Consider the following 11,164-nt stretch of genomic DNA (forward strand, 5'->3'; position numbering starts at 1 on the left):
CAAAAGATATGTCTTATTCTGAAGCATAGTAAAACAGCTAGTTGTTTGGGTTTTTTTTTTCCTGCAACAAAGCCAAGTGTGGGTTTTTTTTTCTTTTTGGTTCACACTGGGTGATGCACAGGGATTACTCCTGGCTCATGCACTGAGGAATTACTCCTGGCGGTGCTCGAGGGACCATATGGGATGCTGGGAATCGAACCCAGGGGCTGAAGGAATAGCACAGCGGGTGGGCGTTCCCAGCATACCATGTGGTCCCCTAAGCACCGCCAGGAGAAATTCCTAAGTGCAGAGCCAGGAGTAACCCCTATGCATAGCCAGGTGTGACCCAAAGAGCAATAAAAAAAATGCTTCTTAGAAACTTCTCAAGAGGACTGGAGCAATAGCACAGCGGATAGGGCATTTGCCTTGCATGTGCCAACCCGGTTCAAATCCCAGCATCCCATATGGTCCCCCGAGCACAGCCAGGAGTAATTTCTGAGTGCATGAGCCAGGAGTAACCCCTGTGCATCACCAGGTTTGACCCCTCCCCCCAAAAAAAGAAACTTCACAAGAATACATTATTATAAACATCTAAGAGATTGATGTTTAAGATTGTTCTTAATTATCTTGCCATTGAAAGAAACACATAGCTTGAAGCTGAACATTTCAGTGGGATCTTAGTGTGATTTAAAAGTGTATCAGATCTGTAAATGTACACAAAGTTATATGTGTCATTTTTATACAGTTAAAAATAAGTCTAATCATAAGAGTTTAAGCAGGGGCAATAAGGAAAAGCAGGTATGAAATAAGACAAAATATCAAATAAGACAATTGCTACTAAATAACCACATATGTTTATAATACACAGCAAATTCAAGAAGACCCACTAATAGATCACAAAATAAAATGCATAGCCTTTTAAACATTCCTATAATAATCTGTGCATTTGTTTACAAGCTACATGCAATGTCACAAAGAGTATGAAAAATATATCATTTTTCCCCTGGAAGGTGTACAATCAAAAGCAAGAATAAAAACCCAGACACTAGTAAACAAACTGACTCTCACAAATATTAACAATAGAATAAAATGCTCTATGGGGTCTTAAAGCAATGAAGTAATTGCAAAGTAAAACTCTAGAATTTCATATTGCTCCAGTAAATGACATTTATTATTTTTATTGGAATTAGTGAGAAAAAAGAGTAAGGGGTTCATGCCTCATGAACTGCTCTCCTAAGTAATATCTATTTCTACTGCTTCATATCTCCTAAATAAAAACAGAAGTTACTCAAGCATACACAGTCTTACAAAGAAACTCATTTCAGCACATTCCCTGATCACAAAGGACACTATCTTCTGATTATAAGTCATGGCAAAACTCCTTGGACATGTTCTAAATGTGACGGGAATTCCTACTCATTCTTGAGTCATGTCCAAAAGGATTTCTTTTCTTATCACTTACTGAAAAGTGATGACCCTTGTATTGCAAACTCCAATTATTTTTTGTTAAGCAAGTTCAATTAAGCATAAATGAACAAAGTCAAGTAAGAAAACAAAGCATCTGTTTTCTCTACTTTTTTTGGTGTATCTTTGCTTGTTTGTTTTGCTTTGCTTTGTTTTATGGGCCACACCCCATCGGTGATGCTCAGGGGTTACTCCTCACTCAGCACTCAATAATTACTCCTGAAAATGCTCGGGAGACTCTATGGGAAGCTGGGGATAGAACCAGGGTCAGCCGCATGCAAAGCAAACGCCCTCTCCACTGTCCTAGCACCCCGGCCCCATTGTTTGGATCCCTCATGTAAACTGCAATCCATTTCTGAGTCTTTCCAGAAGTATCCAGTGAACTCAGACTCACCTGGTTGGGGTCTCCGAGAGGAACGCCTTCATGTGGTACCTGGGATTTTCCTCTGGATGGTTGATGAAGAGGAATGAACCTGAGTTGCCAGGTAATAGAGCAGGAAGGTGGGAAGCGTTCCTCCCTGAGACACACAGTGGACTCTGAAGACAGCAATCTTGCCCATTCCACGCCTTGCTGCTAGCAACCTCAGGTCCCTCGGCAGAGGGGCTATTTACAATTCCTTATTCCTCATCATTAGACCCATTTCCTTCTTGTTATCCCAACCAATTGCACCTAATTTCCCTGTGGACACTGGTCTGGACAGGAATATCTCGGTAATGATTCTCTCATCCCAAGAGGCCAGGGTAGAAATCAAGTGAGTCCCACTTTCATTATGTCTTCTCCAGGCACTTCCGGGTCTCCAGAGGTCTAAACTCTCAACCCCGTATCCCCAGTCCAAGTTCAGCTTTGGATCTTGTCCTCTGGGTCTCCAGGGCATTGAAAATGGTGCAACACAGACCCCGAGGCTTCTAAAAATGGGAGTCTCCCACTCTTAATGAAATACAGACCCCAATTCTTTTTATAGACCCATTCATGCTGTATTCCTGTCTTCATGATGCTCTCACAAACACAATGATGAATATCATGGATGCCACAAGTGAAGAGATTTTTATTAGGTTCTTCATGATAAAGTGTAAATGATAAGCAATACATTCAGATATTGATGCCATGTGCCTGACTTAGTAAAGTTTAACTTTCATGAAGTTTCCTTCCGCTCAATATGATGATTACACAACACACTTCATACTATATTGTAAAAAGGGGACTTGTAGGTTTAATGTTGTACCTCCAAGTTTATTCTGAATAAAGAATGAAAATACCCTTACAGTGAGTCAGCAGGCTGTCATTTGTCAATCTTTGTGACAAAAAGTCTTAATAGGAGATCATTTTTCTCCTGGAGATATTTGACAGTATCTCAAGGGATGACACTAAACTTTCAGGACAGAAGCCAACATAAAATATTATCTCTTTTTAAATATCAATACTGAGAATAAACTAGCATTCTTCCACCTATTTTTTGCCTATGAATTGCCCAGAAGCTTATAAAATGCAGATCTCCATTGCATGACTGAAACCTAATCATGAAAGTTTGTAATTTCATAACTGTATCTCACAGTGATTTATTAAAAAAAATATATGTCATTGTCATTGTCATCCCATTGCTCATCGATTTGTTCAAGAGGACACCAGTAACGTCTCTCGTTTTGAGATTTATTGTTACTGTTTTTGGCATATCCAATAGGCCATGGGGTAGCTTGCCAGGTTCTGCCATGCGGGCTCGATACTCTCGGTATCTTGCCGGGCTCTCCAAGAGGGGTGGAGGAATCGAACACGGGTCGACTGCATGAAAAGCAAACGCCCTACCGCTGTGCTATTGCTAATCTAAAAAAGAAAAAACAAAAGCAGAATTAGGAGATAAAAAAAATTCATAGAATTTATATACCTTATTTATAGTATTTTCTCTTTTCTAATAATTGTTATAGATATGAATAGTATATACCTTGTAATGTAAATATACTATATACTCTATATTAAAACATTTGAACTACTAAAAATTTAAAAAATGAGAAAATAAAATAAAATGCAGACCTCTACATTATGTCTATTATGGATTAGCCTCAGTTTCTGAGCTCCTGGTATATTCAAATACCTGCCCAGACAGCAGAGATACCCTGCAGCTCTACATCAGACTATGAATTGATGGAGAGACCCAATGAATGAAGGCTATTTTCTATCATACAAAAATCACTGAATCACTGTATCACTGTCATCCCATTGCTCATCGATTTGCTCGAGCAGGCACCAGTAACGTCTCCATTGTGAGACTTGTTACTCTTTTTGGCATGTTGAATACACCATAGAGAGCTTGCCAGGTTCTGCCCTGTGGGCGAGATACTCTGGGTAGCTTGCTGGGCTTTCCAAGAGGAATGGAGGAATTGAACCTGGGTCGGCCACATGCAAGACCCTACCCACTGTGCTATCGAGCAAATAAATAAATATCATAACTTGGTGACAGGAGTTATGAAGAAAATGCCCAAGGAATTGAGTGAAAGAGTTTGTGAATTGGATGGGTTTATATTTCTTTCCTGAGAATTCAGAGAATACTTATTACAAGCATTCCAATATTATTATCATCATCATTATGATCTCATGACAAAGATATCGAGTCATAATATTCTAATAATAATCTTATAATAATAACACCTGTCTATTATTATTATTAGACAGAGACTTCCAGGAAGCAAAATCAGGAAACATTGGATTCTCTCAGAAAATATATACAGGGGCCGGAGGGATAGTACAGGAGGTTAGGCACTTGCCTTGCATCCAGGTTCCATCCTCACATCCCATAGGGTCTACGGAGCACCACCAGGAGTAATTCCTGAGTGCAGAGCCAGGAGTAACTCCTGAGCAATACCAGGTGTGGCCCAAACCAACCAAACAAGACAATGTAAGGCAGGAGGAAGGACTAGCAAAGATGCTGGAGACTCATACCCTGAGTGCCACAGAAATACAAGGCATGAATAAAAAAGATAAGACTAGGTATCCAAATAGTTGCAGAATAATTTCAGTTTCTAAATTAAACGCTGGAAAAATATCTGTGATTGCATATTCTAACTGGAGCTTTCCTTGGAATAAAAAAAATAAATTTTAGAGTAAGTCCAATGAAGCACATCATCAGAAACTCTGGATTCCATGGACCAGATAGAACAGAAGAGGATACTTCAGTCCTTTTTCTCAGTTGAATGAAGCTTATATGCATCACCAACCTTCCCCCAGAGAAATTTAGTGTCCAAAGTTTTCTAGTAAAAATCAGAACTCTTGGGATCTATGAGTGAGTCAATTTAAGTCGGGGTGGTTGAAGAAACGTTTTCCCTGAAAATGTTCTGTGTATTTAAAAAAAATCTTAAAGAAGCAAGATTGAACATTTCACAGGGACCTTGGAGATAAATAAGCCCAGAGATATTGCCAGACCCATAGAGGAACTTATTTATTACCCTTCACTGTGTCTTAGATTATTCCAAAGATAATTGGATATTGGAGAAGAAATGTAAATGTTGACAAACTTCATCAGATGATGAATCCATCTCTGGATATGAAAATTTCTGAAAAAGAAGAGAATAAAGCATGGTTCTCCTAGAACATTTGATATGACAAAATACCCTCACCCCCCCCCCATAATCCAGGGTCAGTAGCTTTTAAAACTACCCAATTTCCTGTGTGCATTCAATGACTTTTTTTTACACTGACCTCAGTGAACAAAGATGAAAATTATAAAGGAAAAAATAGATGAAATTTTGTTGTCATTGCACAAATAATGAGACATGGTGCTCTGCAACTAAGGTAAACCACAGATCAGTTCTTTCTGATCTGACAAAAACACCCATGGGTTGGGGCTGGAGCGATAGTACAGTTGGTAAGGCATTTATTTGCCTTGCACGTGGCCGACAGGATTCAATTCCCAACATCGCATATGGTACCCCCAAGCACCACCAGGAGTAATTTCTGAGTGCAGATCCAGGAGTAACCCATGAGCATTTCTGGGTGTGACCCCAAAATGCAAAAAACAACAACAACAAACACCCCTGGATTAGCTCTTCATGGGCTCTGAATACTGCAGCTCAGAAGCAAACCACATCAAGGTTTGGGGACTCCTGTCAGAGGGAATGTTTCTCCTGGAAGAGTTTCATGATGGCCTGCTTGATATCCTTGTTTCTAAGGCTGTAGATGAAGGGGTTCAGCATGGGGGTGACCACCGTGTACATCACTGAGGCGATGGCACTATCCCTGGAGTTTTCGACAGCGGCTGAACTAAGATACAAACCAAGTCCCGTCCCATAGAACAAGAAGACCACGGCGAGGTGAGACCCACACGTGGAAAAGGCTTTATACTTGCCACTCGCTGAGGAAATTCTCAAAACGGAGGAGACAATCTTTGAGTAAGAGAAAAGAATCCCAGCAAGTGGAATAATACCCAGAATTCCGACGGTAAAATAAATGACCACCTCATTGAGGAAGGTGTCCGAACAGGCAAGTTGGAGCACCTGATAAAGTTCGCAGAAAAACTGAGGGACTTCCAAGTTCGTACAAAAAGACAGTCGCAAAACCATGAGGCAGTGCAAGAGAGAATCAGAAATACTCAGGAGCCAGGATACTAGAAGCAGGAGTCCGCACAACTTGGGGTTCATGATGACCATGTAGTGCAATGGATGGCAGATAGCCACAAAGCGATCATAGGCCATGGCGGTCAGGAGGAAGTTATCCAGTCCTCCAAAAATCAAGACAAAGTACATCTGAGTGAGGCATTCTCCGTAGGAGATGGCTTTGCTCTGCATTTGGATGTTCAGCAGCATCTTGGGGATGGTGGTGGAGGTGAAGCAGATGTCTGCAAAGGACAGGTTGGACAGGAAGAAGTACATGGGCGTGTGGAGGTGGGGGTCAGAGATTATGGCCAGAATGATGAAGATATTTCCAAAGAAAGTGATCAGGTACATAGACAGAAATACCCAGAAGATGAGAGGTTGTATTCCTGCTTCCTGTGACAGTCCCAGGAGAATAAATGCTAATGGACGTGTTTGGTTTCCAGGTTCCATGAAGCTGATGTGGCGGCTGGAATGGAAGTGACAGTGATGGAGATTTAGGTACAAACATGGACCAATAAGATTGAAGCAATGACATGGCTTTATTTTAAACACATTTAATAAATCCTGATATATTATCTAGTCTATCTCAGGAGCCCAGCAAGCTACCGAGAATATCCCGCCCGCATGGCAGAGCCTGGCAAGCTCTTCATGGCGTATTCGATATGCCAAAAACAGTAACAAGTCTCACAATGGAGACGTTACTGGTGCCCACTTGGGCAAATTGATGAACAACGGGACAAGAAAAAAAAATAGACATTTGTCTAAAACCTGAGGATTTCAAGACTTCTGAATGTTTTGAGCTGATGTGGCAGCTGGAATAGAAGCGGCAGTGATGCAGATTTAGCTACAAACATGCACCAATAAGATTGTGTCAATGACATGACTTTTTTCAAATACATTTAATAAATCTCGATATACTATCAACAAGTCTCACAATGGAGGCGATACTGGTACCTGCTCGAGCAAATGGATGAGCAATGGAATGACAATGACAGTGATATTATCTAGTCTATAGATATTTGTATATCATCTGACAATTTCAAGACTTCTGAATGTTCTGATTTCTCTTCGTACCAAAAAAAGATAAGCCTTGCTCCTAAACTAAATATTTTCATATATATTTCTCCAACTACAAGTTTCCAGAGAGACTTTTCTTTTTTCTTTTGATTTGAAACTTAGTTTGGGATTTTTTTTCTCTAAATATATATTTTTAAACAATCACTCATGGTCACTAGGAAAGAGTGTGCTCAATTAGGGAGTGGGGTGATGGGGAATAGAATTTGAAAAATTAAATCCCAGTCCCTAACAAGTTTCCCTCTCAGCACCCTCTGATTGAGTGATTTTAGAATGTCGGCAAATGAGCAGACATTATTTCACTGGGGCCACTACTATTAAGTAAAATAGTGAATTTGATGAAAATGGAAAGTATAGAGGAAACCTTTGCCTGACCCCTTGTTACCAGGGCATTGTGAAGAGAACAGGTGAAGGCAATAGGTTAGATCCATGTGGGAAGGAGATACCCAATACAAGGGTATCTGGGTCAGAGGTCATTGCAAAAATTACCTCATACAGGACGATTTCTGCCACCATCTGAGAAGAGTGTTATAGGACACAAAGGAATACAACAGAGACAGATGCTGGAGATAAAATCGCAGCTATGGCAGGAGACCAGACCACTCAACTTAGTTATCAGGGAGCTTTCACAGCTTTCTTTGAAAGTGTGAGACATTGTTTTCGAAGACATGGCCAAGGCATTTCATTACTTACTACACATGTTAGCAACACCTAGTTCAATGCCTCCAAATTACACATCGTCTCCCTAACCTTCCGTTTTTGTACCAATTCTACATTTCTTATTGGGAGAAGACAACTTGGGTCTGGGCCATCTGTTCAGCGTACACGTTTTTATGGAGGTAATTTTCCTTGCACACCTGAGGCCGACCAAGAGATGACATTCATAACACAGCCACATCCACCCAAGGACCACGAGTATGAAAGTTTCCTACTGCACAGGACCCATAACTGAAAGGGGAGCAGAGCTGTCGACAGGATGTTTGATGCTACTCTGGGATTCAAGCTCCTCTACTGAGTTTGGTATTTCCAGAGTTTCTAAGCATTGGGTAGTTCTGCATGGATTCTAAGGACAAGATAATCTAGAGACAGATGTTTTGGGCAACAGAAGAGAGAGATAGAGAGTAAAATGGAAATACTTAAAACACAAGATTGTTATTAATGGAAGGAGGTGAAGGAAGTATATATTCTGGGGATGGTATTGGATGGTGGATGCACAAACTCTTGTCAATAGTATTATAAGTTTGGACTGGAGCAATCATATAGCAAGGAAGGTGTTTGCCTCGCAACCTGGGTTCTATCCCATATTGGTCCCCTTAATCTCTCCAGGAATAATTCCTGAGTGCAGAGATAGGAGTTAGCACTGAGAGTGCTGGGTGTGATCAAAAAGTACAATAAGTAAGTAAATAAATAAAATGCATTAGTACTTTGTAAGCTTTTCCTTGCTTTTAGTCAGCTCTTTTTGTAAAAAAGTATTATAAATTACATATCCTCAATAAAAAAATACTAGCTTGAGACAAGAATGAATGAAGATGTTACTGGTGCCTGCTCGAGCAAATTGATGAACAGTGGGATGACAGTGATACAGTGATATATATACCAGTGAACTAAGAGTGAATTTCAACAAACTTTTTCAAGACTTGATACTGACCTCTACACATTACTTACAGAAAAATAGAAGCAAACAAAACTTCTTCCTAACTCATCTGTGACTTCACCATTTCCTAACTCTCAAAATAGGTGAAGAAATTACAGTCATGTAAAATTCCATATCAGGATGACCTACAGAGAATTTTATTGCAAACCAGATAAGATTTACTCATTGCAAGCAAGCCTAAATTAGCATTAGAAAACCAATGCCATTCACCACAACAATAGGCTGACAAAAGTAAATCACATAAATTGATCTAGAGATAAGACAAAATTCAGTATTCTGATTACAGCTCTATTAAGAATAGACCAGTGCTCAACTTAATAAAGATTATATTCATAATCCTATGCTTAGTATCATGCCTAATGGTGAGAAACAACTTCTTTCCCCCCCCCTCCTACAACTTCTTTTCTCCATAAGTTTAGGTAGAAGTACCAGTGATCTAATCACTTGTTCTATTTAACATCATTCTGTATTTCCACTTTGTGTAATAATACAATAAAATGAAAAAAACTTATACAGACAACGTTGTTAGAAATAGTTATTTTGTTCAGAGAGTAGAGGCTCCTCTACATGGGAAAGTACTCAGCAAATAATTTTATAAAAATGCCACAGAACTAATAACTTACATTTGTAATAATAATATAATACTTATAATAACTTACATTATATATTTCTTATATAGAAACGCTGGGAGGAACAAGGTTCATAATAAATACTCAGTTACCAATTACATGTCAAAAATGAACAGTTATAACTTGAAACAAAAATCTGGTTTTTGAGAGAACCCCAAAATTGAAATCCTTAGACATCATTCTACCAAGTTTTCTACAGAATATATGGACAGAAAATTATCAGTACAACAAATGAATCAAAGTCTAAGTGGATTGAAATAATTGATATTTTGAATAGGAAGCACCAATCCTGTAAGATTATAATTTTCTTCACTTGTTCATATTCTCAATGCATTACCAATAAACAGTCCAGCAGACTATTTGTAGGTAAAAATAAACTGAAGTTTACATGGAGAATAAAAAGAGTAGAGTAGCTAACAAACTCACAAAGTAAACAGAACTAAGTCTGAGAACTTATGCAAACCAATTTAATACTTTTTACAAAGCAACATTCATCAAGATCATAACATCGGCAAAAGAAGAGACTCAAGAATTCACAGAGAAAAGAGAATATCCTACAAAAAGACCTGCACAGATAGAGGCAACATATTTGTGACCAAAAGGAAAGGGAATTCACTTTTCTGACATTGGAACACACACATACAAACAAAACGATCGAAACACAAAGCTTAAAAATTGTTCAAAATGTGATTAAAAATGTAGCACATACTTAAGTAGTAAATGGAGCACTATCCAACTTTTATAAGAAAAGAGAGTAGAAAATCTAAAGGTCTTGGTTTTGGTAGTGAGTTTATTTGATTTATTGACTTTTTTGTTTTTACTAAGGCAATAATTGTTTACAACATCACATCTATGTTAGGAGTATAATTTCAAACCTCTTCAGCAGTGAATCATGCCTGACCCTCCATCATATTGGAATAATGCTTTCATCCTGTCCAACCAATCTTTCCACACGTATTCTCCACTGTTGTCCTTTGCTCCTCGCTGGCCACAATTGGATGTCCATCACTGGATACCTCAATCATGAAGACGTATCCTACACAGTTTAATATTTCTCTGCTGGAAGGAAACTGAAATATGACCACGGCACCAATATAGATGAAACTTGAGAAAGTTATACTATAGAAAAAGAAAAAAAACTTTTTATTTCAATAATTGACAAAGAAAATGACCAAACCAAATAATTCAGAGCAGGTAGGGCATTTGCCTTGCAATAGCTGATCTGGGTTCGAATCCCAGCATCCCATATGGTCCCCCGAGCACCGCCAGGAGTAATTCCTGAGTGCATGAGCCAGGAGTAACCCCTGTGCATCGCTGGGTATGACTCAAAAAGAAAAAAAAAAAACTCAGACTACAAATCCATATGAATCTTCTAGACAAAAAAATGAGGTGTGCTTTCGTGAAAATAAAATATCTTTAATTTTTAATTAAATTAAAAGTATTTTTAAGAAAACCAAAACGACAATGTTTTTCAAATATATAAAGATACTGTATCGAAATTATGCAAACAACTCTTACACCTCAACAAGCACTGTAGAACTGTAGCACTGTCATCCCGTTGTTCATTGATTTGCTTTGAAAGAATATTTTACAGGTTCTTACAAAAAAAAGCACAGTATTACTAGATAGTCAAGCACTTTCCTCATGAGAAATATAGCTATAAATAAATTGATTTTTAAAATAAATCTTTTAAAAATTGATTATTACAATTTTTTAAATTGATTTTTAAAATAAGTTTCAAAAATCGATGCATTTTATATAGATGCTGATTAATAATGACAGA

At 38.5% G+C, this 11,164-nt stretch overlaps 1 protein-coding gene across 1 annotated transcript; it reads right to left on the minus strand.

Annotated features, from left to right (window-relative positions):
* Positions 1-5,538: 5,538 nt before the first annotated feature.
* LOC101544276 (olfactory receptor 7A5-like) lies at positions 5,539-6,474 on the minus strand. Its single transcript, XM_012934139.1, has one exon. It carries the CDS (start codon positions 6,472-6,474, stop codon positions 5,539-5,541), a length of 936 nt encoding a protein of 311 aa, XP_012789593.1.
* Positions 6,475-11,164: the final 4,690 nt, after the last annotated feature.

The sequence above is a fragment of the Sorex araneus genome, chromosome 2 (genome assembly GCF_027595985.1).
Source record: "Sorex araneus isolate mSorAra2 chromosome 2, mSorAra2.pri, whole genome shotgun sequence".
NCBI lineage: Eukaryota > Metazoa > Chordata > Mammalia > Eulipotyphla > Soricidae > Sorex > Sorex araneus.

Bases quoted from the DNA above. Each gene is read 5' to 3' on its own strand.
- LOC101544276 (XM_012934139.1), bottom strand. From the start codon at position 6,474: ATGGAACCTGGAAACCAAACACGTCCATTAGCATTTATTCTCCTGGGA.